Source organism: Podarcis pityusensis, assembly GCF_964106645.2.
Source record: "Podarcis pityusensis genome assembly, chromosome: 18".
In the NCBI taxonomy this organism is placed as follows: domain Eukaryota; kingdom Metazoa; phylum Chordata; class Lepidosauria; order Squamata; family Lacertidae; genus Podarcis; species Podarcis pityusensis.
In genome coordinates this window covers 6,329,489-6,355,242 of record NC_138043.1, presented here as the reverse complement: position 1 = coordinate 6,355,242, position 25,754 = coordinate 6,329,489, and the positions used below count along the sequence as shown (strand labels likewise).

The following is a 25,754-nucleotide window of genomic DNA, read 5'->3' as shown; positions in this document are numbered from 1 at the left end:
TTTTGCTTCCTGGTGTCGGACTCTGAACTCTGGGCAAAAGACTCTGCGAGGCTGGACGGTGGAGGGACTTTTCACGGGCGCGCAGGGACCGCAATGGCAGCGCCACACAGCTGGGCCACCAAACCAAAGGCCACCGTGCCGCCCCATTATTATTCGGGGTTCCTGGAGAAGAGGAACGCCTGGGAAAAGGTAGGAGAGACTTCAGGGTCTCTTAGGAGAAGAATCAGAAAGCTGAACTGCAAGTTTTGTCGCTGTCAGCAAGCAAGGGAGCTGGCAGGGCTTTGGGTGGGTGGGCCGGCTTCCCAGGACCCCCACACAGCAGGATTTTTTGGGGGGGCCAGGCAGGATGATGAACCCCAAACCCCAAAATTTCGGATCCCCTCCAAAGTTTTGCAGTTGTTTTGCAGCGAAAACACTGCCCCAACAAATGAGGGATTGATGCAATAGACATGGGGTTTGCAGTTGACACCTCAAAACCCAACAGTGCCCAGATCCCAAGTTTTGGGGGGGTCTGTAGTTACTGTCATTTCAAGATACATTGAGTGAGATAGATAAGCAACCCAAGACTTATTAAGTTCAGACAATTGTGTGCTTTTGGTTTGCCTCAATTTGGGGAACTTACCGTTTTTGCTGCTGTGTCTCCGAAATGATTTGGGGAAAGGTTGTGGGAAAAGGAAACTCAAACGATCCGGGCCCCAGAGAACCTTTCGCTGTGACAGCTTTTGCTATTTTCCTTTCTTATTAAAAAAGTTTAAGGAAGGGAGTGATTGAGGTTGTGTTCTGTGTGGGGTGAAAGAAATAGAAGGACTTTTGTCCCCCGCCCCCCTGCTCAGGACTCTTCTCCTGAGGCCAGGAATTGGGGAAGGAGACAGCCAACGGAGCAGGTTGGCAGTAGAGGCAACAGAAACAGGCCTAGGGAACTCTCTGCCACAAGGTGTGACGGAAGGCTTGGGAGATGGCTCTGAAAAGAGGCGGGAGGAATTTGGGGAGGACAAGATGGTCTAGTAGCCCCTCTGTTCATGACTGGTATACTTATGGATGACAAAGTACTAGGGGGCAATACTTTGAAATCTGCACAGTTTCTGAGAACCAACCCAGACTTAACTGAGGAAATACATATTTGCATTTAGAGTAAGTAAGTGTGAGTATGTGTGTGTGTGAATGCAGATTGCATTAGTTGTTTGATTCTGATGGGGCTGCAGCCGGCCTGTAATGGAATCATAGACTAATAATAATAATAATAATAATAATAATAATAATAATTTATACCCTGCCCTCCCCAGCCAGAGCTGGGTTCAGGGTGGCTAACACCAATAAAATCACAGTAAAAACATGATAAAGGTAAAGGGACTCCTGACCATTAGGTCCAGTCGTGGTCGACTCTGGGGTTGCGGTGCTCATCTCGCTTTATTGGCCGAGGGAGCCGGCGTACAGCTTCCGGGTCATGTGCCCAGCATGACTAAGCCACTTCTGGCGAACCAGAGCAGCGCACGGAAATGCCGTTTACCTTCCCGCCGGAGTGGTACCTATTTATCTACTTGCACCTTTGATGTGCTTTCGAACTGCTAGGTTGGCAGGAGCAGGGACCGAGGAACGGGAGCTCACCCCGTCACGGGGATTCGAACCACCAACCTTCTGATCAGCAAGTCCTAGGCTCTGTGGTTTAACCCACAGCGCCACCCGCGTCCCCCCCAAAAAACAAAAACAAAACCATGATAGGGGGGAGGGAAGGAAAACCCAATTTAAAATACAGTACAGGTTAAAATGCAATTTAAAATGCAGCCTCATTTTAAAAGTAGCCGATAAATCAAGACCATAAGGAGAGGGAAACATAAGGGTCAGACTGAGTCCAAATCAAAGGCCAGGCGGAACAGCTCTGTCTTGCAGGCCCTGCGGAAAGATGTCAAGTCCCGCATAGAGCTGGAAGGGACCCGAGGGTCATCTAGTCCAACCCCTTGCAGCTCAGGAATCTTTCGCCCAATGTGGGACTCGAACCCATGGCCAACTGAGCTATCCCTCATGCCCTGTGTGTGTGTGTGTTTGTGTGTGTGTGTAATTAACTCTTTCTTCCCCTGCTGCTGTCCTGATGAGAAATCTTAGTATCAAAGGAGTCGCAGCGGTTCTCAACCTGTGGGTCCACAGATGTTGTCGGACTACAACTCCCATCATCCCAGAGCTCGGGCCTTGCTAGCTAGGGATGATGGGAGTTGTAGTTCAACAACATCTGGGGACCCACAGGTTGAGAAAGGCTGTGTCGGGGGATCTCCCTGCAGAAAGAAATGCCAATTTTCTTCAAAACCACAGCAGAGGAAGAAATTGCTTGCTTGTTTGTTTGTGATATATGTAAAAAAAACCCTGCTCCTTTGCCCTTAGGGGTATCAAAGACCCATATAGAGTCCCTTTGTATGTTCTCTGTCGGTAGGAGAAAATAACAGAGGCCAACCAGAGAATATAGAGAAGCAAAGCAGCTAGTAAGCCTGATTTTACTAAAACTGTTGCAACAAGAAAGTTTCTTTACAACTGCTCTGATTTTTCTCTTCCCCCTCCCCCAGGAGTACAAAAAATATTGGGCAGGTCTTCGAGAATTGAGTCTCTATTTCTACAATACCAGCAGAGATGCCCAGGTAATGGCGAGAAATTATATTCACACATATATCTTGGCTTTTTTGGGATGGGGATATGGGGGAGACTGCCCTAAACTCTAGAAATTCATAAATGGTAGGATTTTGATTATTTGGGATATGGAGGGAATATCTCAACTGCAGAGGAATTTCTAGGCAAAACGACCCGGCCAAGCTAGGACCAGGGCAAATGGCCAAATTTCAGAGGCAATTCAACAACAAAACAACGTTTTGAAAATTTACTCCATCGGCGTTCAGGGAGATGACTAGCTTGTGTCTCTAAATTTCAAGGGGTCTACTCTTGAGTAGGGACGTTGGGTGGCGCTGTGGGTTAAACCACAGAGCCTAGGACTTGCTGATCAGAGGGTCGGCGGTTCGAATCCCCGTGACGGAGTGAGCTCCCGTTGCTCAGTCCCTGCTCCTGCCAACCTAGCAGTTCGAAAGTGCGTCAAAGTGCAAGTAGATAAATAGGTACCGCTCCGGCGGGAAGGTAAACGGCATTTCCATGCGCTGCTCTGGTTCGCTAGAAGTGGCTTAGTCATGCTGGCCACATGACCCGGAAGGTGGACGCCGGCTCCCTCTGCCAGTAAAGCGAGATGAGCGCCGCAACCCCAGAGTCGGCCACGACTGGACCTAATGGTCAGGGGTCACTTTACCTTTATATATATATTTTAAAAAGAAGGTGGACAGCTGCAAAGTGAGCAGGAAGGAGGCACAACAGAAGTTAGCTCTCTGCGGAGAGACGGAGCACATTTTTAAAAAAACCATGAGGACTAAAAACTTGGGCGTTGACTCTACTTGCACTTCCTCCCCGCAGCACGTTGAGAAAATTGACCTGGCTGATTTCTTGTCCCTTGCCGACGACAACCCCCCACGAACTGCGGCTGCCTGGCCCACGGACGGGGTGGGACTGAACCTAAAAACTCGAAGCCAGGAAGTGAAACTGAAGGTAAGAGATCCTTTCTGCAAAGTCCAAAGATGTCTCCTTGCTTGCAGAGACGAGAGATGAGGCTTGCTCCATTGATTGTCAAAAACTCCAAGCGGTTTATGCATAAGGTAAAGGGAACCCTGACCATTAGGTCCAATCGTGGCCGACTCTGGGGTTGCGGCGCTCATCTCGCTTTATTGGCCAAGGGAGCCGCCGTACAGCTTCCGGGTCATGTGGCCAGCAGGACTAAGCCGCTTCTGGCGAACCAGAGCAGCGCACGGAAATGCCGTTTACCTTCCCGCTGGAGTGGTACCTATTTATCTACTTGCACTTTGATGTGCTTTCGAACTGCTAGGTTGGCAGGAGCTGGGACCGAGCAACGGGAGCTCACCCCATCGCGGGGATTCGAACCACCGACCTTCTGATCGGCAAGTCCTAGACTCTGTAGTTTAACCCACAGTGCCACCCACATCCCCAGTTTATGCATAAACTATCGTAATAAACAAAAATCTGCCGTTATGGGGGACACAAGAGCCCTTCTAGAGTCCTTTGCAGGTTCTCCATCAGTCGGAGAAAAGAACAGAGGCCAACCAGAGAATATCAAGAAGCAAAGCAGCTAGTAAGCCTGATCTTTGTTGAACTGTTGCAACAGGATGTTCCCCTCACACGCAGGAGAAAGGAGGAGGACCCAAAACAAAGCTGTGCCCGCCCTTATATAGACATTTTAAATTGCTCGCCCTGGAGTCCCAGCCCACCCCCAGACAAATCGTACCTACATTACAGAAAGGGGTGGTCTACAACAGAAATCTGAGTGCGTTGTTTACCTCCTGTCTGACAGGTTAGCAGTTAATGCTTACTTGATTGGATACCCTGGGGAGCTTGGCCAGTCTTTTGTAATGACAAATACTTAGTTCCTGAGCCAGGTCACAGGCTCACCCTATTCAAACAGACATACCCTTAAGACAGGATTTGTGAAGGAAAAGACAATGGGGAGGCTTTTCCATTTCCCTTTGACTTTGTAGAGAAAACATTTGGTCAGCTGGGGAGCCAAAATGGTTTCCGGGCTGTTTTCCTGTGCTGCGTCAGACATGTGGTTTATATATTTATGTACGTGTTTGCTTGGTACATTTATGAACATTTATTTTATATATATATATATATATATATATATATATATATATATATACCTTATCTTTTTTTATTTCACTATAAAAGTGTGCATTACCTTGAATGCCAATCTCCATACGAGGGAGAGAGTTGGGTGTGTTCCAGGACTTATATCACGTTTGCAAACAAACCTGGCAAGCACAGCGCCTCAATTGGCCTCACACACCCTCGTAGATGTGCTGGAATTTGTCTTATTCCGCAGAAGTGCCTAGGTGATGAGACTTGCAACTTTTTTATCGCCCTGCTCAGGGCCGGATTTAGATTTGATGAGGCCCTAAGCTACTGAAGCTAATGGGGCCCTTTATATGTCCAGCTGTCCTTTGTCAACAACAAATTGTCACTGTTTTTTTGTGCTGAATATATGCTATATGGTAATTTATGGACCTAATAGGTATCTCAAGCCATCTGCACATCACAAAATATGTATTTTATCGAAGGAATTGTTGAACTGAAATACAATTAAGAAGGAGTGGCGCTGTGGGTTAAAACATTGAGCCTAGGGCTTGCCGATCAGAAGGTCAGTGGTTTGAATCCCCGCGACGGGGTGAGCTCCCGTTGCTCGGTCCCTGCTCCTGCCAACTTACCAGTTTGAAAGCACGAAGTGCAAGTAGATAAATAGGTACCACTCCGGCGGGAAGGTAAACGGCGTTTCCGTGCGCTGCTCTGGTTCGCCAGAAGCAGCTTAGTCCTGCTGGCCACATGACCCGGAAGCTGTACACCAGCTCCCTTGGTCAATAAAGCGAGATGAGCGCCGCAATCCCAGAGTCGGCCACGACTGGACCTAATGGTCAGGGGTCCCTTTACCTTTATATTAATAGTGAAATACAGTTAAAAAGAAGAGTGGGGTGGAAGTCAAGTTCTGAAATGTCAAAATGAATGTAAAATTAGTGAAATGCATAGAACCAGTGAAATTTATCAACTTGAAAAGTATAAATAAATAATTCTTTTTTTAAAAAAGGAAGTCAAGAAGCTTCTGGATTAAAGTCTTCCCACAACGTTCCTTGTCTGTGTTGAACAGAATTCCCTTCATCAATACTTTCATTGTATGAGAAACAAAAACCGGTGCCCATGTTCACTGAGCGTCCTGTAGAATTTTTTATATATATATTTTTAAAAGATTTTTACAACAGGGTCAGTTTAGCTAAAACCGTTTGTTCTTGGATCATAGATATCTGTTCTGCTTTTGTTTCCAGTACGCTTGGGGTACAATGCCGTTATCTGTAGATCTTTAGGTTACAAAGACCTAACTCTGTCCAGCTAATATGTAACAGGGAACAATGCAGGGGTTTGTATATCTTTAGGTTGCAAAGATCTACATCACAGCCATCCTTTCTTGTACAAACAGTACCAGCACAGATATTTGACGCGGGTGGCGCTGTGGGTTAAACCACAGAGCTAGGACTTGCCCATCAGAAGGTTGGCGGTTCGAATCCCCATGACGGGGTGAGCTCCCGTTGCTCGGTCCCTGCTCCTGCCAACCTAGCAGTTCGAAAGCACATCAAAGTGCAAGTAGATAAATAGGTACCGCTCTGGGGGGAAGGTAAACGGCATTTCCGTGCGCTGCTCTGGTTCGCCAGAAGCGGCTTCGTCATGCTGGCCACCTGACCCGGAAGCTGTACGCCGGCTCCCTCGGCCAGTAAAGCGAGATGAGCGCCACAACCCCAGAGTCGGTCACGACTGGACCTAATGGTCAGGGGTCCCTTTACCTTTTAAGTTGAATATGTTGGAGGGAGAAGTTTGGAAGAGTGATTCAGCACCGCAATGGCTATCAGAGTCTCACTTTCCCAGACAGGAACCAGAAATGAAACACAGCCCATTCCTTCAAAATCTGCACTTAATCCGGATTTTGTGATGCAGTTGTCCGGCCAGACAACGTTTACAAAAGGATGCACGTATTAGCTGAAGGCGTACATAAAAATAGTGAAAGCAGCACACACAAAAACACTATATACGAGGAGAAAATGCTCACAGAAATGTGCGTATTACTCCAAACTGTGTACAAATCATGTGCCTATCAGGAGAAATTCTTTCTAAGATGCTGAAGGACTTTCCAGAGTATTTACTTAAATAAAAACCTTGCCAATCGCCGTGGAGACGTTGGCAATTGAATTTAAGAATGGGGAAACGAGAAACCAAGAACTCCGAAATGGATAGATCCTTCCATCTCTTAATCGTCAAAGATGATGGGCACCATGTTGTCTAAGCCTGGTATACAATATTAAATTGGTTAACATGGTGAAGTTAAGTTTTAAAAACTGGGATTGTTCTTTTCAGATGGAAAGCCTTGAGTCGCGAGAGCTATGGAAAGGTTTTATTCTCACGGTTGTGGAGGTGAGTTTATTCCTTTCTCCTCCTCCTCCTCCTCTTCTTCTTCTTCTTCTTCTTCTTCTTCTTCTTCTTCTTCTTCTTCTCCGTCTTCTTCTTCTTCTTGTGTTTTAGCAATTTTTAGTCATGTTTTTTTAAAGGAAGCAAAGATCTATGAGGAGCAATTGATAGTTTAAGCACTCGACCACCACCATGTGGGAAGAGAAACTGATGTCTTGGCAATTCAGAGAGGCTATTTAAGGGATAAATCAGGAAGTTTTGGCTCGCAAAGTTTATATCCCGTGTTAGTCTTACTCAGAATAATGACATGAATGCGCCTGACTGACTTAGGGCTATACATTTCAGTGAGCCTACTCTGAGTACAACATAGTTGAATACAACCCAAAGTCTCTAGCTTGGGACAACGGGAAGTACCATATTTTTTGCTCTATAAGACTCACTTTTTCCCTCCTAAAAAGTAAGGGGAAATGTGTGTGCGTCTTATGGAGCGAATGCAGGCTGCGCAGCTATCCCAGAAGCCAGAACAGCAAGAGGGATTGCTGCTTTCGCTGCGCAGCGATCCCTCTTGCTGTTCTGGCTTCTGAGATTCAGAATATTTTTTTTCTTGTTTTCCTCATCCAAAAACTAGGTGCGTCTTGTGGTCTGGTGCGTCTTATAGAGCGAAAAATACGGTAATCAAATAGAGGCTTAGCCCTGCAAAAGGGGAGGTTTTCAATTGTAAATAAGGCCAGTGTGAAATTTTTGGATTTAACATGTAGGGTTTTGAACATGTAAATAACATCAGAAGATTAACTCATTAGCTGTGGGGTGATTTAACCCTTCTCCCTAGCTGCAGTCCTAGATGAAATGACTATTTATTACGTCGGAAGTTCAACAGCAAAGATCATTAACTAAATGGTTCATTCTGCTTGTGTTTCAGTCAAACAGCCAAGAGAGGGGCGGGTTGGGGGTGTTGCCGAGCAACCAAGCAGAGTGACATCACGTTTGCTGAGGTAGCATGCACTCTGATTGGCTGAGTAGTTCAGAGAGAATTTTTCCTCTGAACGTTTGGTTGAATGTCTCCCTACTGTAAATCTCTCTGCTACAAGGCTGGTTTACTTCTCAAATTATACACACTGTTTTTGTTCAGTACAGTGGTACCTCGGGTTAAGTACTTAATTCGTTCCGGAGGTCCGTTCTTAACCTGAAACTGTTCTTAACCTGAAGCACCACTTTAGCTAATGGGGCCTCCTGCTGCCGCCGCGCCGCCAAAGCACAATTTCTGTTCTTATCCTGAAGCAAAGTTCTTAACCAGAAGCACTATTTCTGGGTTAGCGGAGTCTGTAACCTGAAGCGCATGTAACTTGAAGTGTATGTAACCCGAGGAACCACTGAAGTGCTGTCGGGATTTCTTTTCTCTCCAGGCTCCATCCGCATTGTTGAAGTGACTTAAGCAACACCTCTAACCCCAAACTCTGTTCTCCCGTAGATGAAAGTCCCGACCACCCTGAGTTTGCTCCCTGGTCACTTCTGCATGTTGTCTGAAGCACTCGAGAAGGAAAAGGAACGTCGATCCAAGGCTGACATGAGAGTCGAGAAGCCACTTCCAGAGTGAGTGGACTGTAAACCCCTGGAGGCAAAGATGTGTTTATATTTGCCAGGGGAAATAATATGCACTCAGTGTCACCATGACTTTTAAACTTGGTAGGGCTACAATTTTCCACCCTGCAGTTTTCCTTTTACAGTGGAGTCTTGGGTTACGTTACCTTCGGGTAATGTAACTTTCGGGTTGCGAACGCGGCAAAACCGGACGTGTATGCGCGCTGCGCACATGGGCAGAAGTGCTCAATCGCACTGCAAGCGTGCGTAGAAGGGTGCCTCCGGTTACCAAGATTTCGGGATACGACTGGGCCTCTGGAACGGATCCTCTTCGTAACCGGAGGTACCACTTAGTGTACAGCACTTATTGAGGATAGTGTACCTTGACACGTGTTGGAAGTGCAACAGCAGGGATCACTCAGTTTGCAACTTAGGGGTTAATTCTGCAAGTGCTACAGTTTGTTGGCCAAGAGGGGGACCGGTGGAGCTGTTGCTTAGCAACCAGGAACAATGGCATGATGCTTGCTGAGGCTGCACTTGCTCTCATCTGGATCCCACCAAGCAGGGCAAACGTTTTTTAAGTCCCGCCAACACTCCTTGCAATGGAGTAGAAGATTATTCACACACAATACAGGGCTGTTTAAGACGGGAAAGCCGTCTGGGCCAAGGCTGTAGTTTTTGCAAAAGATCTCTGCTTTATTTATTTCTGCCCCAGCTGTTTCTTTAAGGTCTCCAGGACGGAGGCCGAAGTCCTTCTGGAGAAGAACGAAAACTGTGGGAATATGTTGCTGCGGCCAGGAGGGGATGGCAAGAGCGTCTCTGTGACCACCCGGCTGAAGGCGAATGGGTGAGTTTGACAAGGCAAATCCATTGCAGAAAATTCCTTTTCCTCCTTTAGTCCACCATCGCCTCCCTTGTCATCCGAAGGTCCAGCCATCTCCCTTGCTGGCCTCCTGCTTCTAATGCGTTAAAAGGTTTTATTTTCATTGTTGTTCACTTAAAAAAATTATATTACATTATTCTTTATTTGTTTCAACAACTTGCATATCGCATCATTGCAGTCTTCTCCAAGAGGAGATCCAAGGCAAACAAGACTAAAAAAATGCATTAAAACTATAAAATCAGAACTCAATTAGACAGCCTGACGACAATACAAAGTCTTCAGTAAGCACTGGAAGTTCATCTGGAAGGGAAGACCACAATATTGGGCCCACAATATTATAATGACGATGACGACGGTGATTTTATTGCAGTAGTACCTCTGTTTTCGAACGTAATCTGTTCCAGAAGACCGTTCGACTTCCGAAATGTTCGAAAACCGAGGTCAAAGGGTGGTCTCCAGTTTCAATGGCGAAAATAATAATAATAAAAACTGAGTGGAAGTCGTTTGGCTTCCGAAAAGCATTCGAAAACAGAACACAGTTACTTCCAGGTTTTTGGTGTTCGAAAACCGAAACATTCAGCTTCTGAGATGCTCGAAAACTGAGATACCTCTGTATTTATATGCCTTCCATCTGAGTGGGCTGTGTGTCTGAGTCATGGGGGACCACTAGGAATAATTGTGATATACTCAATCCCCACCCCCAGTTCCTTATTGTCTGCTTTTTCGCTGCCCCCCCCCCCCCCCGCATGAGGCACGGGAGAATTGAGCTTGCAGAATTAAGAGGGGCTGCAAGAACTGAGAGAAGCATTAGCTGGCTTCACGGTTTTTCTCACACTGTGATTTTTGTATAGCGCGCGCACACACACACACACACACATCATGATTTGTGTTACATCGACAGGTCAAAAATCATGAAACAGAAATCATATGGACTTCAAACCAGTTTTGGATGATATATCAATATATGTTTTACCCTTCCTTAATGTCCTTCATATGAACTGATAGTGATTTTGTTGGGGAAAACATCCTTGGAAGCCAAGACGCAAGCTTAAAATTGAACACAGCAAAACATGCAACAAAGAAAAGCGTTGAAATATAGGCTGCAAAACTTTAAAATGTGCCCTTTCCAGCGAACTCCATAAATATTCTCTTTAAGAGCTTCTTCTAAAGTTTTCTGCTTCCTCTAGAATAGAAGCAGGCCACAAGTTTGTAAGTTCTAAAAAGGTTTACTTACTAATGGTCCAAAGGTCAGAGTCATGTGCTTTTCCATGCAGCAGTTAGAAAAAGATGCACAGGCAGAAAAAAAGTTATTGGTTACAAAATGGTGAAAGCTAAACTAGTGTATAGGGAAAAACTAGTTTCAGGCTACATTCTTGTCTGAAACAGAAGAGGCTTGTTAAAGCCATGCGGTTAGAGGGAGCACTTCAGAGAATGAAAGATTGGTTACCTCTTTCCTCCCAAGGTAAGGGGAAATGACATAGGAAAAGCCTGTCAGGACAGCTTACTCTATGGCGTTAACCCTTCATGCATTTATTAGACCGAAGCATGCTGCTATATAAGGCGGGTTTAGCCTACAAATTTTACATAATCTCTTTTTATTTCCTATGGACCGTCTAGAGGGGCTGGGAGCCAGGGGCACTGTTATACAGTGGTTTCGCTCCTTCCTCCTGGGCTGTGTTCAGAAAGTGGTGGTGGGGGATGAGTGTTCAGACCCCTGGGCTCTCACTTGTGAGGTGCCTCATGGTTCCCTCCTCTCCCCCATGCTTTTTAACATCTATATGAAGCCGCTGGGAGAGATCATCAGGGGGTTTGGACTGGGTGTCCATCAATATGCAGATGATACCCAGCTCTACCTCTCTTTCAAATCAGAACCAGTGAAGGCGGTGAAGGTCCTGTGTGAGTGTCTGGAGGCGGTTGGAGGATGGATGGCGGCTAATGGATTGAAGTTGAATCCTGACAAGACAGAAGTATTGTTTTTGGGGGACAGGGGGCGGGCTGCTGTGGAGGACTCCCTGGTCCTGAACAGGGTAACTGTGTCCCTGAAGGACCAGGTGCGCAGCCTGGGAGTCATTTTGGACTCACAGCTGTCCATGGAGGTGCAGGTCAGTTCTGTATCCAGGGCAGCTGTCTACCAACTCCACCTGGTACGCAGGCTGAGACCCTACCTGTCCACGGACTGTCTCGCCAGAGTGGTGCATGCTCTAGTTATCTCCCGCTTGGACTACTGCAATGTGCTCTACGTGGGGCTACCTTTGAAGGTGACTTGGAAACTACAACTAATCCAGAATGCGGCAGCTAGACTGGGGACTGGGGGCGGCCGCCGAGACCACATAACACCAGTCTTGAAAGACCTACATTGGCTCCCAGTACGTTTCCGAGCACAATTCAAAGTGCTGGTGCTGACCTTTAAAGCCCTAAACGGCCTTGGTCCTGTATACCTGAAGGAGCGTCTCCACCCCCATCGTTCTGCCCGGATGCTGAGGTCCAGCTCCAAGGGCCTTCTGGCGGTTCCCTCATTGCGAGAAGCAAAGCTACAGGAAACCAGGCAGAGGGCCTTCTCGGTAGTGGCGCCCGTCCTGTGGAACGCCCTCCCATCAGATGTCAAAGCGATAAATAACTACCTGACATTTAGAAGACATCTTAAGGCAGCCCTGTTCAGGGAAGTTTTTAATCTGTGATATTTTACTGTATTTTGGTTTCTATGGAAGCCGCCCAGAGTGGCTGGGGAAACCCAGCCAGATGGGCGGGGTACAAATAATAAATTATTATTATATTATTATTATTACTTTATCCCCCCCATTCTTTTGCTTTTGTTTTCTTCCTTGTTAAATTTGCAAATAAAAAAACTTTTTTTAAAAAAACAAACACCTCAATTCTTACAAAAAGACATTGCTCAATTTCCCTCTTTCCCCTGTATCCGGTGCAGGATCGTGTCTATAAAGCACTATAAAATCAACCTGACCGATGGAGAATACATCATTGATGTCGAAGAGCCGGTGAGTTGTGCTGGGGCCGTCATTCAACTAGGTGGCAGGGCAAATGTTTTGTAAGGACAAGGTTCCAGATTACCGTATTTTTTGCTCTATAAGACTCACTTTTTCCCTCCTAAAAAGTAAGGGGAAATGTGTGTGCATCTTATGGAGCGAATGCAGGCTGCGCAGCTATCCCAGAAGCCAGAACAGCAAGAGGGATTGCTGCTTTCACTGCGCAGCGATTCCTCTTGCTGTTCTGGCTTCTGAGATTCAGAATATTTTTTTTCTTGTTTTCCTCCTCCAAAAACTAGGCGCGTCTTGTGGTCTGGTGTGTCTTATAGAGTGCAAAATATGGTAAATCCTACATATCGTGAGTTGAAAGGACCGGTTAGCAGATGGCGGGCCAAGACCTTTCTTTGCCTGAGACCCCAGAGAGCAAATTCTCTTTAAAGAATACAGACACAAGAGTCTTTCCTTAAAAGTAACAAGAAGTTTACTCACATTTCAGTTCACGATTTGATCCCTGAAAGGCAGGCTTGACTTAGTAGTTGCATAACAATCTGTGAGAGTCAGCAGACAGCAAGATTAGAGACACAGGATCAGGCCCAAATGTCTGTGTGGACAAGGGGACACCAGGTATCAAGGTGAGCAAGCAAGAACAGGCAGGCTCATGCAATGGAACAATTTGTAATAATAATAATTTATTATTTATACCCCGCCCATCTGGCTGGGCTTCCCCAGCCACTCTGGGCGGCTTCCAAAAAAATATTAAAATACTGTAATACATCAAACATTAAAAGCTTCCCTAAACAGGGCTGCCTTCAGATGTCTTCTAAACGTCTGGTAGTTGTTGTTCTCTTTGACATCTGGTGGGAGGGCGCCACTACCAAGAAGGCCCTCTGCCTGGTTCCCTGTAACTTGGCTTCTCGCAGTGAGGGAACCGCCAGAAGGCCCTCTGTGCTGGACCTCAGTGTCTGGGTAGAACGATGGGGGTGGAAACGCTCCTTCAAGTATACTGGACCGAGGCTGTTTAGGGCTTTAAAGGTCAGCACCAATACTTTGAATCGTGCTCGGAAACGTACTGGGAGCCAATGTAGATCTCTCAGAACTGGTGTTATGTGGTCTCGGCGGCCACTCCCAATCCCCAGTCTAGCTGCCGCATTCTGGATTAATTGCAGTTTCCGGGTCACCTTCAAAGGTAGCCCCACGTAGATCGTTTTGCAGTAGTCCAAGCAGTAGTTAAGTAATCCAATCTGGCTTGCCCAGATGGATTATTCCTGGTGTCCCTTTTGGTCCCTCTTAAAAGAATACAGACACAAGAGTCTTTCCTTAAAAGTAACAAGAAGTTTACTCACATTTCAGTTCACGATTTGATCCCTGAAAGGCAGGCTTTACTTACAGTAGTAGTTGCATAACAATCTGTGAGTTCATCTCACATGGAGATTGAGTTCATGTGCTGCTGGCTGAGAGCCAGCAGACAGCAAGATTAGAGACACAGGATCAAGCCCAAATGTCTGTGTGGACAAGGGGGCACCAGGTATCAAGGCGAACAAGCAAGAACAGGTGAGCTCATGCAATGGAACAATTTGTCAGTTTTGTTTCTCTCCGTTTCTCATTTTCCCCATCTTAAAGTTCAGTTCCCCATATTTCTGGAGCAATTTGCATATTTGCTTATAAAAAAGAATAATCTGGAAAATGAGCGAGGTCCCAACTAAAGAAGAATGGCGGCTTAAACTGATGGACCTAACATACAGAATAAGAGAACAAGAAGAACATACGTTTAGAGAAGATTGGAAAGTGTTTGTTGAATATACGGGGTTTGTTGAATATACGGGGGAAATCGTGCACACCTGAAAACGTTGGCAGCATTAAGATAAATTCAACGGTGTAAATAAGTTTTGATGGATGTAATGGTGGAATACTGAATGGTTTCTGTAAAATATGCAGGGATTTATGATATGCAAAATGAACCAGAGAAGAAGAAGGGAAGTCACTGATATTTTAAATGAACATTCTAAATTGTAAAACAGAAAATTTAATACAAATCATAGGAAAAGAATAAATGATAGTGAATCCTCCAAACAAATAAAAAACAATACATACTTCACAAAAATTCTTCAGACATTTAGTTGGAAACCCTGAACACATTTTTGTACGCCATTTGGACTAATGTACACATATACAGTGGTACCTCAGGTTACATACGCTTCAGGTTACAGACTCCGCTAACTCAGAAATAGTGCTTCAGGTTAAGAACTTTGCTTCAGGATGAGAACAGAAATCGTGCTTCGGCAGCACGGCAGCAGGAGGCCCCATTAGCTAAAGTGGTGCTTCAGGTTAAGAACAGTTTCAGGACCTCCGGAACGAATTAAGTACTTAACCCGAGGTACCACTGTAGATATTCAAACAGATCCATATATCTGTGGAAATAACTTGCATGACCTTAGGGGAAATATATATATTTATGAAAAGGTTTGCTTAGGGGAAACTGCATGCAAAAATGTTGCATATTAGATAAATTTGCTGGTGAATTTATCTTGAAGACTTAAAAAGAAAACAATTGACAGACTGACGTGGAAACTTAAGACGGGAAAAACGAGAAACCGAGAGAAAAACAAAAACGGACAGATTCTCACACACCACTTCCCCTGCAGGGCTGTTCTTGAGGTTCCTGCAATGCTGAAAGTGGAGAATTTCCAACTCTTCGCCAAGACCTGGTAAATGCTTGTTAGTGAATGGTATTCCCTTCTTTCTCTTTCCTCAGTATCGCTGCTCATCGCTTGCCAAGGTGGTGGATTTTTTTGTAAACAGCAGCAAGCGCATCCTGGTGCCCCTGTCTCTCGATGAGAGCTACGCCATGACTCTAGGTAGGTTCAAGCCCTCCTTTACGTTGTCGGAACGCGTTAGAAATTTCCCCATAGGAATCAAAGGAAATCGTTGACTTGTTATGTGAACCCTCGCCTAAGGAGAGATACCTGAGAAGGCATCGTGCTCACATAGCAGGACCTGCACGTACTTTGCTTCGCTGCCCAGTATTTAATGTAATCTATGTTGCCATTGGTGGCACTGAGGGTTAAACCACAGAGCCTAGGACTTGCCAATCAGAAGGTCGGCGGTTCGAATCCCCACAATGGGGTGAGCTCCCGTTGCTCGGTCCTTGCTCCTGCTAATCTAGCAGTTCGAAAGCAAGTCAAAGTGCAAGTAGATAAATAGGTACCGCTCCGGCGGGAAGGTAAACTGAATTTCCATGTGCTGCTCTGGTTCACCAGAAGCGGCTTAGTCATGCTGGCCACATGACCCGGAAGCTGTACGCCAGCTCCTTCCGCAGTGGGGACATAGGTTTCCGGGCAGGAGTTGATCACAGTGTGGATTTGCCTAGCGTGCCTTCCTCTTAGCATGTTTCTCCCTTTCGTCCTGAGTTCGAGTGTCTTCAAAGCCCATGACGCCTTTGGTAAAGGCTGTTCTCCAACTGGAGCGCTCGCAGGCCAGTGTTTCCCAGTTGTCGGTGTTTATACTACATTTTTAAAGATTTTCCTTGAGACAGTCTTTAAACCTCTTTTGTTGACCACCAGCATTACGCTTTCCATTTTTAAGTTCGGAATAAAGTAGTTGCTTTGAAAGACGATAATCAGTCATCCGCACAACATGACCAGTCCAACAAAGTTGATGTTGAAGAATCATCGCTTCAACACGGGTGATCTTTGCTTCTTCCAGTACACTGACATTAGTTTGCCTGTCTTCCCAAGGGATGTGTAAAAAATTTCTATGGCAACAACAGCAGCAGAGGAGAACAACTGGTCTTTGGCTGGGTTTGTTACCGTTGCAGACATGGGACAAATATACAGACTTAGTGAGTGCTTCTACTTTTGTTTCTGTGTTTGCCAAGATCTGTAACTGCAGTTTCTTCTCGTTTTGCAGAGATCATGGAGACGGATAAAGAAAGTGGAGAGACTGCGCTGGTGGCCCCGCGCTTGCCCGGTATCCTGCCACGACCCCCAAGAGGTGTGACAATTCGCTTGCACTAATCCTGTGGCTAAACTCATGCTAACCTCCCTGTTCCTCTTCCCTGGGGGCCAGGAATTTGGGATGCCACACCCAACCTTCCTATGGTCTTTATAGGGATGCCGGTGGCGCTGTGGTCTAAACCACAGCGTCTTGGGCTTGCTGATCAGAAGGTCAGGGGTTCAAATCCCTGCGACAGAGTGAGCTCCCATTGCTCAGTCCCTGCTCCTGCCAACCTAGCAGTTCAAAAGCACGTCAAAGTGCAAGTAGATAAATAGGTACCACTCTGGCGGGAAGGTAAACGGCGTTTCCGTGCACTCTAGTTTCCGTCACGATGTCCCGTTGCGCCAGAAGCAGTTTAGTTCGGCTGGCCACATGACCTGGAAAGCTGACTGCGGGCAAACGCCGGCTCCCTCGGCCTTAAAGTGAGATGAGCACTGCAACCCCATAGTTGCCTTTGACTGGACTTAACCGTCCAGGGGTCCTTTACCTTTACCTTTACCTATGGTCTTTAGCATCTGGTCCTATGTTTGGAGGCCAAGGAAAGTGGAAGAAAGCTGTGTCTCTGGGTAGCCCTCTCCTCCACAAATTTGTAAAATTCTTTTTTTAAAAGGAGGAGTCCATCACTGCCCCCCCCAGTGGAGGTTCTTATCATGGGAGTGTGCTGGTCAGTAAGGTAAAGGTAAAGGGACCCCTGACCATTAGGTCCAGTCATGACCAACTCTGGGGTTGTGGCGCTCATCTCGCTTTATTGGCTGAGGGAGCCGGGGTACAGCTTCCGGGTCATGTGGACAGCATGACTAAGCCGCTTCTGACGAACCAGAGCAGCGCACGGAAACGCCGTTTACCTTCCCGCCGGAGCGGCACCTATTTATCTACTTGCACTTTGACGTGCTTTTGAACTGCTAGGTTGGCAGGAGCAGGGACCGAGCAACGGGAGCTCACCCCGTCACGGGGATTCGAACCGCCGACCTTCTGATCGGCAAGTCCTAGGCTCTGTGGTTTAACCCACAGCATCACCTGCGTCCCTTCTCCATCCTAGCATGTCCAAATTGCGTCCGTCTGTCCACACAGCAGGTGCACCCAGAGAAGGAAAGAATTCCCAGTCTCCGAAAAGCTTGCTTCCCCCTCCGCCATTCCAACCCCCAATTCCCGCACGGACTTCCAAGCCTGAGCATGTCTATGAGGCCGAAGATGTCCCAGACCAGACGTACGTGAACGACGAAGGTAATTCTTTGTCGACGGGTCTTTAGATAGGATCTGAATAGGCTTTGTGGTAATGAAGGAATGGGTTTTTGTGCAGTCAGTTTGAAACGGAACCCAAATTCCACCTTTTTCCTTTTCCAAGGGAGCATTTCTAAAATGCTTGAACTTGATCTCTTGAGCCAAAACCCAGCTGTATAATCAAGTGCTCAAAGCTCTCTCCCTTATCAGTCCATGAAAGCTGGTAATGATGGATGGCCTTGTCCGTTCCAAAGTGGAACAGGGATGGCACGCCTGGGCCTTATCTTACATCCTGACCACAAAGATCACACTCTGACGCACAGACCTAGTCCGGGAACAGCGCCAGAGTGTGTTCTTGGAGTTGGTTGACCTCTTGCTCCAAGATAAGAGTGCTGGAACAGGAATACCCTTATATGATCAAGAGTACAGGAAGGGACACCCTTTTATGGTTAAAAGTACCGGAGCAGGAACATCTGTGATGTCAACTTGCGTGTATGAGCTTACGTGGGCTGGATTCCTGGGGAAGGGGGGAGAGTGTGCCTGGAGGATATATATACTGCATGAAATTTCTCATTTCTTTGGACTTGCTGTGGACTGACCACGCAAATGCCTTTCTGCTGCTCCGGAGAGCAGAAATAAAGAACTCTTTCTCTGAACCAACCCTCGGTGTCATTTGACTTCCTTCCTCCCGTCCGGGAGCAACGCAGAGCCCACCAATCGGTAAAGTCCAATAAGGCTACAGTTATTTCATGGACCTCCGTGTTGCTCTAACAACCCTGCAAGAGAGGCCAGGATGAAAGGGAGAGTCGGGAACTGAAATATATGGGAAATGAAGAAGGGGGGGAAATAATAATGCTAAAATGTTTAAGTATTGAAATGGAATTTGGAAATGAGCAGAGAGGAAGGGAGGGAAGAGAGGCATCATGGAAGCAGGGCGGTAAGTCAACCCTTAAATTTGTATTAATTTGATGTTAATTGGCTAAAATTTCCGAAATGCAATAAAAATTAATTGCACCCCCCGAAATGCGAGAGTCACTGACCCAGACTCAACCAGCAAGGTTTGTGACTGCATAAAGGATTGAATGTCAAAGTCCTGTGCTCTAACCACTACGTTGCGCTGCCTTGTAGTTGGTTCCTTGCAATATGCAGGACCCTAAACCAGCGATACAGAACCTGGCAGCCTGGACTCTTAACTTCCATCAGCCCCAGCCGGTGGTCAGGTGGTTTATTGTGGTGTAGTGGTTAGAGTGTTGGACTAGGACTTGGGAGACATGAGTTCGAATCCCTCTGCTTAGCCATAGAATTGTGGGTTTCTAGAGCTGAGTCATCTAGTATAAGCCCTGCAATGCAGAAATCTAAACTAAAGCATCCTTGGCAGTTCACTGAGCCAGTCTCTCAGCTTAACCTACCTCACAAGGTCGTCGTGAGGATAAACGAAGGAAGGGAGTCACCACCTCCAGCTCTTTGAAAGAAAGGATGGATTAAAAACATAATAAGAAGGCAAATCAAGAAAATGGAATATTCCTGCCTCCCGCTTGCAGGCTTCCTATTGGCTACTGTGAGAGGCAGGAAGCAGAACTAAATGGGCTCCCTTTGACGTAATCCACGGCAGGCTATTCTTACCTTCTTAAGCCACTTCTTTTGGATTTTATCTCTCTTTCCCTTTTTCCCAGATGTTGCTGAGATGAGACAGACCAAGCCATTCAAAGGTAAGCGAACATAATTTGTGGTACTTTTAGGATTAAAGGTGTCCAGGGCAGCTGTCTACCAGCTCCATCTGGTACACAGGATGAGACCCTCCCTGCCCGCGTACTGTCTCGCCAGAGTGGTGCATGTCCTGGTTATCTCCCGCTTGGACTTCTGCAATGCGCTCTACGTGGGGCTGCCTTTGAAGGTGACTCAAACTACAACTAATCCAGAATGCAGCAGCTAGACTCGTGACTGGGAGCTGCCGTTGGGACCACATAACACCGGTCTTGAAAGACCTACACTGGCTCCCAGTACGTTTCCGAGCACAATTCAAAGTGTTGGTGCTGACCTTGAAAGCCCTAAATGGCCCAGTACTCCTGAAGGAGCGTCTCCACCCCCATCGTTCTGCCCAGACACTGAGGTCCAGCTCCGAGGGCCTTCTGGCAGTTCCCTCCCTGCGAGAAGTGAGGTTGCAGGTAACCAGGTAGAGGGCCTTCTCAGTGGTGGTGCCCACCCTATGGAACGCCCTCCCATCAGATGTCAAGGAAATAAACAACTGACTTTTAGAAGACATCTGAAGGCAGCCCTGTTTAGGGAAGTTTATAATGTTTGGTGTTTTGTCGTGTTTTTAATATTCTGTTGGGAGCTGCCCAGAATGGCTGGGGTATGTACCGTATTTTTCACTCTATAAGACGCACTTTTCCCCTCCTAAAAAGTAAGGGGAAATGTTGTGCGTCTTATGGAACAAATGCAGCTTGCGCTGAAGCCGGGAGAGCATCTGCACAGCTTTCTCGCTCTGCACAGTGCCCCGTCAGCGAAGCGGGAGGCGAAACGGAGCCGCTTCCGTTTCTCCTCCTGCTTTGCTGGTGAGGTGCTGAGCAGAGAGGGAGAGAACATTTCTTCTTGTTCTCCTCCTCTAAAACTAGGTGTGTCTTATGGTCGGGTGCATCTTATAGAGCGAAAAATATGGTATGTATGAATGAATGAATGAATGAATTTATTAATACGGTCACAGACCAGCGTCAACACACACAATATCACAGATCATAAAAAAAAAAAATATCTAAAATACAGAGGACAATATGAGTATAACAAGCATTTAAATATAAAAAATTAAAATTAATTATTAGCGTGCCCCCTGTAATTAACATTTGGGGGTTTGGTCATTATGGGATACCACTTGCTTCCTGCGATTAATTGCAGACGCACAGAATTTGGCTACATTTAAAGTAGTCTTGGGATTCTTGTCCTCTAGCAGTAGTTTTAGACTATGGTGTTCCGATTCTTTCCTGGACTTTTGCAAAACAGGTGTAATAAAAGTCAAATGTATATCCTCATAAAAACGACAACGTAATAGTACATGTGAAGCAGTTTCAACTTCCAACGAGCCACAGGGGCAAACCCGTGCTGTGTAAGGTTTACCCTCAAATCTGCCCTGAAGTAAGGCAGAAGGAGAACGATGAATCTGGCGAGGGTAAAAGACCGTCTGTATTTGGGTACCTGAAGACCTGACAGATAGTTAGCTGGAGAGAAACCTCTCCCATGGTCCCTTATTGCTGGATGTTTGATCATTTCGCTCATGTGGCATTGTAATTCTACGTCCCAGATACGCTGGCGAATTGTAGTCCTAGCTTTCTCGAAGCCTGTCGCTATCAGGGTCTGCTGTGGGATCCCCAAGCCTTTAAGCTTTTCCAGCAGTGTAGCTTTCCATCTGGATTGGTAGGTATCTAATAAGGTTAAAGGTGCCAGCCCAACCGGGAAGAAAATAAGCTTTAGCCAATAATGGATCTTCAGTATCCATATCCGAGTACTGATAGGAATTTGCCCAACCTCCAAACGGACCGCTATGTTGGATACGCAAGAGGGGATCCCCAGCAGGCAGCGGAAAAACCTTAGTTTGGAATGCCTCTAAGAGAGTAAGGTTTTTAAAGCTGCAGATGTGGGATCCATATAACAATTGTGATAGTATTTTGGTATGTATGTATGTATAAATAAATTGTGCCCTCCGCTTGGGTTGTAGACAGAAGGAACCTGTCAACCTCTAGTGCTAAGGCTGTTCTCCCCCCCCCCCCGTCCCCTTTGTTATTTCCCACCTCACAGAGTTTAAAGCTGTCCCTGTAGTCCCGACTCCCGGCAAATCTCCCTGTGGACCCAGCCCAAGGAAAACTGGACAGGGGCTCCCTTCTCGCCTAGCAATGTCATTACCTAGAAGTTTTTCCACCGGTGAGTCTTGTGCATTTATCCGTCTGCTTAGTGCAAGGTTTTTAGCGGGGGCAATTAGAATACGATCCATTATTTGATTATTGCTATAACCCCCCCAAATGTATTTTCTTTACTTAAGTTTTTACCTCTGTCTTCAGTACATATTATTGTCGTACTTCGGAAGCTGAACGGAATCTGTTCTGGAAGTCTGTTCGACTTCCAAAATGTTCAGAAACCAAGGCACGGCTTCTGATTGGCTGCAGGAAGCTCCTGCAGCCAATCGGAAGCCGTGTCGGACATTCGGCTTCTGCAAGTTGTTCGCAAACTGGAACACTCAGTTCCGGGTTTCGATCGTTTGGGAGCCAATTTGTACGAGAGCCAAAGCGTTTGAGATCCAAGGTATGACTGTATTTCATTTTATTGTTATGGCTAGTGGCTGATGCAAGTAAAGAGTCTTCTGTTCGACTCTAGTGCCATATGGGCAAACTTTGCGGCCATCGCCTTGCTGTGGTTAATTCAGAGCCACTGTGCCTCTGTTCCTGATGTGAAATCAATCAATCAATCAATCAATCAATCAATCAATCTTTATTATGGTCCAGAGACCCAACAAATCGTTACAAAGCAATGCACAATTCAGACAGCATACCTCCAGGTTGGGGAACGCGGGTGGCGCTGTGCGTTAAACCACAGAGCCTAGGACTTGCCGATCAGAAGGTCGGCGGTTCTAATCCCCGCGACGGGGTGAGCTCCCATTGTTTGGTTCCTGCTCCTGCCAACCTAGCAGTTCGAAAGCATGTCAAAGTGCGAATAGATAAATAGGTACCGCTCCGGCGGGAAGATAAACGGCGTTTCTGTGTGCTGCTCTGATTCGCCAGAAGCAGCTTAGTCCTGCTGGCCACATGACCCGGAAGCTGTACACTGTCTCCCTCGGCCAATAAAGTGAGATGAGCGCCGCAACCCCAGAGTCAGCCACGACTGGACCTAACGGTCAGGGGTTCCTTTACCTTTACCTCCAGGTTAAACAAGCATTTTGTTCAGACTTAAAGCTAGGGATCATTGGTTCTTGCAACCACCGATAAAAACTTCACCACTGCTAATGTTCTAGCGTTTGTCCGGTCTTCCAATAGGAATCTGACATAGTGAGCTGTTGTGAAATCAGTAAGCAAGGAAAGCCCGGGCTATAGTAAACGCTCATCCTACTCAGAGTAGACCCATGGAAATTAATGAGCATGACTGACTTAGGCACAGTAATTGCAATGGGTCTGCTCTTTGGGTTAAAATTGAGGGGTGCTACTTTGTTGAACGACAGCGCCCCTGTTTCTAAAAATCACCGTTGAATTCTGAAATTCCACCAAACTCACGTGAAATTTTGCGTGGGCTCCCTGCCACGTTTCCCCTAAGCCCAGGGCTCTGCTGCGCATACACACAGAGAGAGAGACACAAACACTGTTAACAGAAAAATCCGAGGGCTCCCTTGGAGAAAAAAACAAAGACACCAACCAGGATAACTTGGAGCAAAACAGCAGCCTGTAGGCTTGGCCTTTATTGATCTGTTGCAACAGGGTGCTCCCCTCATCCACAGGAGAGAGGAGAGACGCAGAAAAATGGTGTGCAAGGCCTTATAAAGACTTTTGAAATTGCCACCCTGTAGATCAAGACCACCCCCAGAAACATCATACATACATCACAGAAGGGGTGTAACCTAAGACCACCCCCCAGATACATCACACCTACATCACAGAAAAGGCGGTCTAAAACAGAAATTTGAATGTTGTTTTTCTCCTGTCATTGTTTATCTCCTGTCTGGCAGGTTACTTGATTGGATTGCCTGGGGAGCCTGGCCATTCTTTTGTAGTGATAAATACTTATTTCCTGGGCCAGGTCACAGGCTCACACCCTATTCAAACACAGACATACCCTTAAGACAGGATTTGTGAAGGAAAAGACAATGGGGAGGCTTTTCCAGTTTGACCTTGCAGAGAAAACATTGGCTCAGTTTAGGAATCAAAATGGTTCCAGGTTGGCCTTCCTGTGCTGATCTATGTATGTGCTTGGTTGGTACACTTATGAACATTACCATATATTTAAGACCATAAAATTCCTATCACACACACACAACGCTTATGTTTTCCTGGTTAGGGATGACCGAGGAACTGGAACGCAAACTTCAGGAACGGAGGGCGACGCTTCAGGAAGACTGAGCTGTCTGCACCTCTCGCCAACGGGCCAAGCAAAGGACGGGGCGGACGGTGATCCACTCTGGAAAGCTGCCGGCCAGAGATTTCATGGTTTTTCTGCACAAGTCTTCCTCTGCTCTCTGTCCCAGCGTGATCTCGCAGCCGTCCGTCCTTCCCAGAACTGTCCTCCTGCTTCAATAGAGGCGGCTGTTTTACCCATCACCGGAAACCAAGTTGAAAATATCCACCTCCCTGCCACCCAGCGCTGTTTGAAAAAGGGCGAAGGGTACTCTTAAGAGGCTAAAAACTTGCACAATGCCCGTTTTCCAGCTCTGCCTGAGCTGTTGCGATGCTCCTGTCTGAATCGCAAAGAGAGGGCCGGCTTTCTGAAAGGGAGGTTGCAAAGGATAGAATAGGCCAGTTTGTTGGCGGCTGCGAAGGGGAGCATGTTATAGCAGGAGCAAGGAGGCATTTCTTTGCCACATTCCATTTTGCGCAACCGTGCAGGGAGTCACCTGCCGCAGGTAGGCAGAGGTAAACAAGAACGCAGCAATGAACGGATGGAAATTTTACCTTTTTGCGGTTGTCTCCCCCCCCACGCACAATCAACTCACTGGAGGTCCTCTAAATAATATAAATGGCTGATCTCTTGCAGCGTAAGGTGCCGTGTTGTTGTTTAGTCGTTTAGTCGTGTCTGACTCTTCGTGACCCCCTGGACCAGAGCACACCAGGCACTCCTGTCTTCCACTGCCTCCCGCAGTTTGGTCAAACTCATAGCTTCGAGAACACTGTCCCACCATCTCGTCCTCCGTCGTCCCCTTCTCCTTGTGCCCTCCATCTTCCCAGCATCAGGGTCTTTTCCAGGGAGTTTTCTCTTCTCCTGAGGTGGCCAAAGTCTTGGAGCCTCAGCTTCAGGATCTTTCCTCCCAGTGAGCACTCAGGGCTGATTTCCTTCCGAATGGAGAGGTTTGATCTTCTTGCAGTCCATGGGACTCTCAAGAGTCTCCTCCAGCACCAGAATTCAAAAGCATCCATTCTTCAGCGATCAGCCTTCTTTATGGTCCAGCTCTCACTTCCATACATCACTACAGTGGTACCTCAGGTTACAGACACTTCAGGTTGCAGACACTTCAGGTTGCAGACTCCGCTAACCCAGAAATAGTACCTTGGGTTAAGAACTTTGCTTCAGGATGAGAACAGAAATTGTGCTCTGGCGGCGTGGCGGCAGCAGGAGGCCCCATTAGCTAAAGTGGTGCTTCAGGTTAAGAACAGTTTCAGGTTAAGAACGGACCTCCAGAACGAATTAAGTTCTTAACCCGAGGTACCACGTTCCTGGGAAAACCATAGCTTTAATTATACGGACCTTTGTGGGCAAGGTGCCTACTCAGAGGTAAACCCTCACCGTGCAAAAGGAAGTGGGGCTGACTTCTGTGCGGATGTGCTCGGGACGGCAGCCTCCATTTCTTCCCAATGGAAAATGAAAAGACTCTGGCCTGGGGGGGCTATGTGGTGGTTCACGCTGGGAAGTTGTCGCTTGATGTCGCCACCGCTTTAGCAGGGAGGAGCTGGAGTTCTCGTCTTCCGTGCGAAAGGTCCAAATGTTGCCATCAAAACAACGTTTGTTTTCAACCCGCTTGTGAAGACTACCAGAGGTCACAAAGAAAGGGATGTATGACAACAACAAGAAGATGAGGAAAATAATAAAGAGAAGATTGAACAGAACTGTGAACATTAATCAAGAGAGATGTTTGGATCCCTTTCTGAGCTTGAAGCATGGGTACCCCCAACAAAAATTTAAAAATTTGGCTATGTAATTTGGAATTAATGTGATTTGATTGGTTTGTTAATAAAAATTATATAAAAAAACAAAAAAGAATGTTGCCATCAAATGGCTTAAATAATTTCATTTTAGGAAACTGGACTGGTATCACAAAGCCGACACCAAATAAAGATATCTGATATCCCTTTTTTTAAAAAAAAGAAAAA

General features: G+C 46.6%; 1 protein-coding gene across 2 annotated transcripts; it reads left to right on the top strand.

Annotated features, from left to right (window-relative positions):
- STAP2 (signal transducing adaptor family member 2) lies at nucleotides 1-25,754 on the top strand. 2 transcript variants are annotated; one of them, XM_080989080.1, is made up of 13 exons: nucleotides 1-189; nucleotides 2,553-2,624; nucleotides 3,439-3,570; nucleotides 6,991-7,047; nucleotides 8,510-8,631; nucleotides 9,335-9,466; nucleotides 12,429-12,498; nucleotides 15,239-15,341; nucleotides 16,393-16,476; nucleotides 17,554-17,703; nucleotides 19,374-19,409; nucleotides 21,490-21,612; nucleotides 23,731-25,754. In XM_080989080.1, exons 1-13 carry the CDS (start codon nucleotides 94-96, stop codon nucleotides 23,790-23,792), a joined length of 1,239 nt encoding a protein of 412 aa, XP_080845206.1. In that variant the 5' UTR covers nucleotides 1-93; the 3' UTR covers nucleotides 23,793-25,754. The 2 variants fall into 2 exon arrangements, with proteins under 2 accessions (XP_080845206.1, XP_080845205.1); XM_080989079.1 differs by having other exon boundaries at nucleotides 2-189; nucleotides 17,551-17,703.

Excerpts from the sequence above, each read along its gene's own strand:
- STAP2 (XM_080989079.1), top strand. The coding sequence starts at position 94 with ATGGCAGCGCCACACAGCTGGGCCACCAAACCAAAGGCCACCGTGCCG. Across the intron at positions 2,625-3,438 it reads ATACCAGCAGAGATGCCCAG|CACGTTGAGAAAATTGACCT; the intron begins GTAATGGCGAGA and ends TCCTCCCCGCAG. Across the intron at positions 21,613-23,730 it reads ACCTAGAAGTTTTTCCACCG|GGATGACCGAGGAACTGGAA; the intron begins GTGAGTCTTGTG and ends TTTCCTGGTTAG.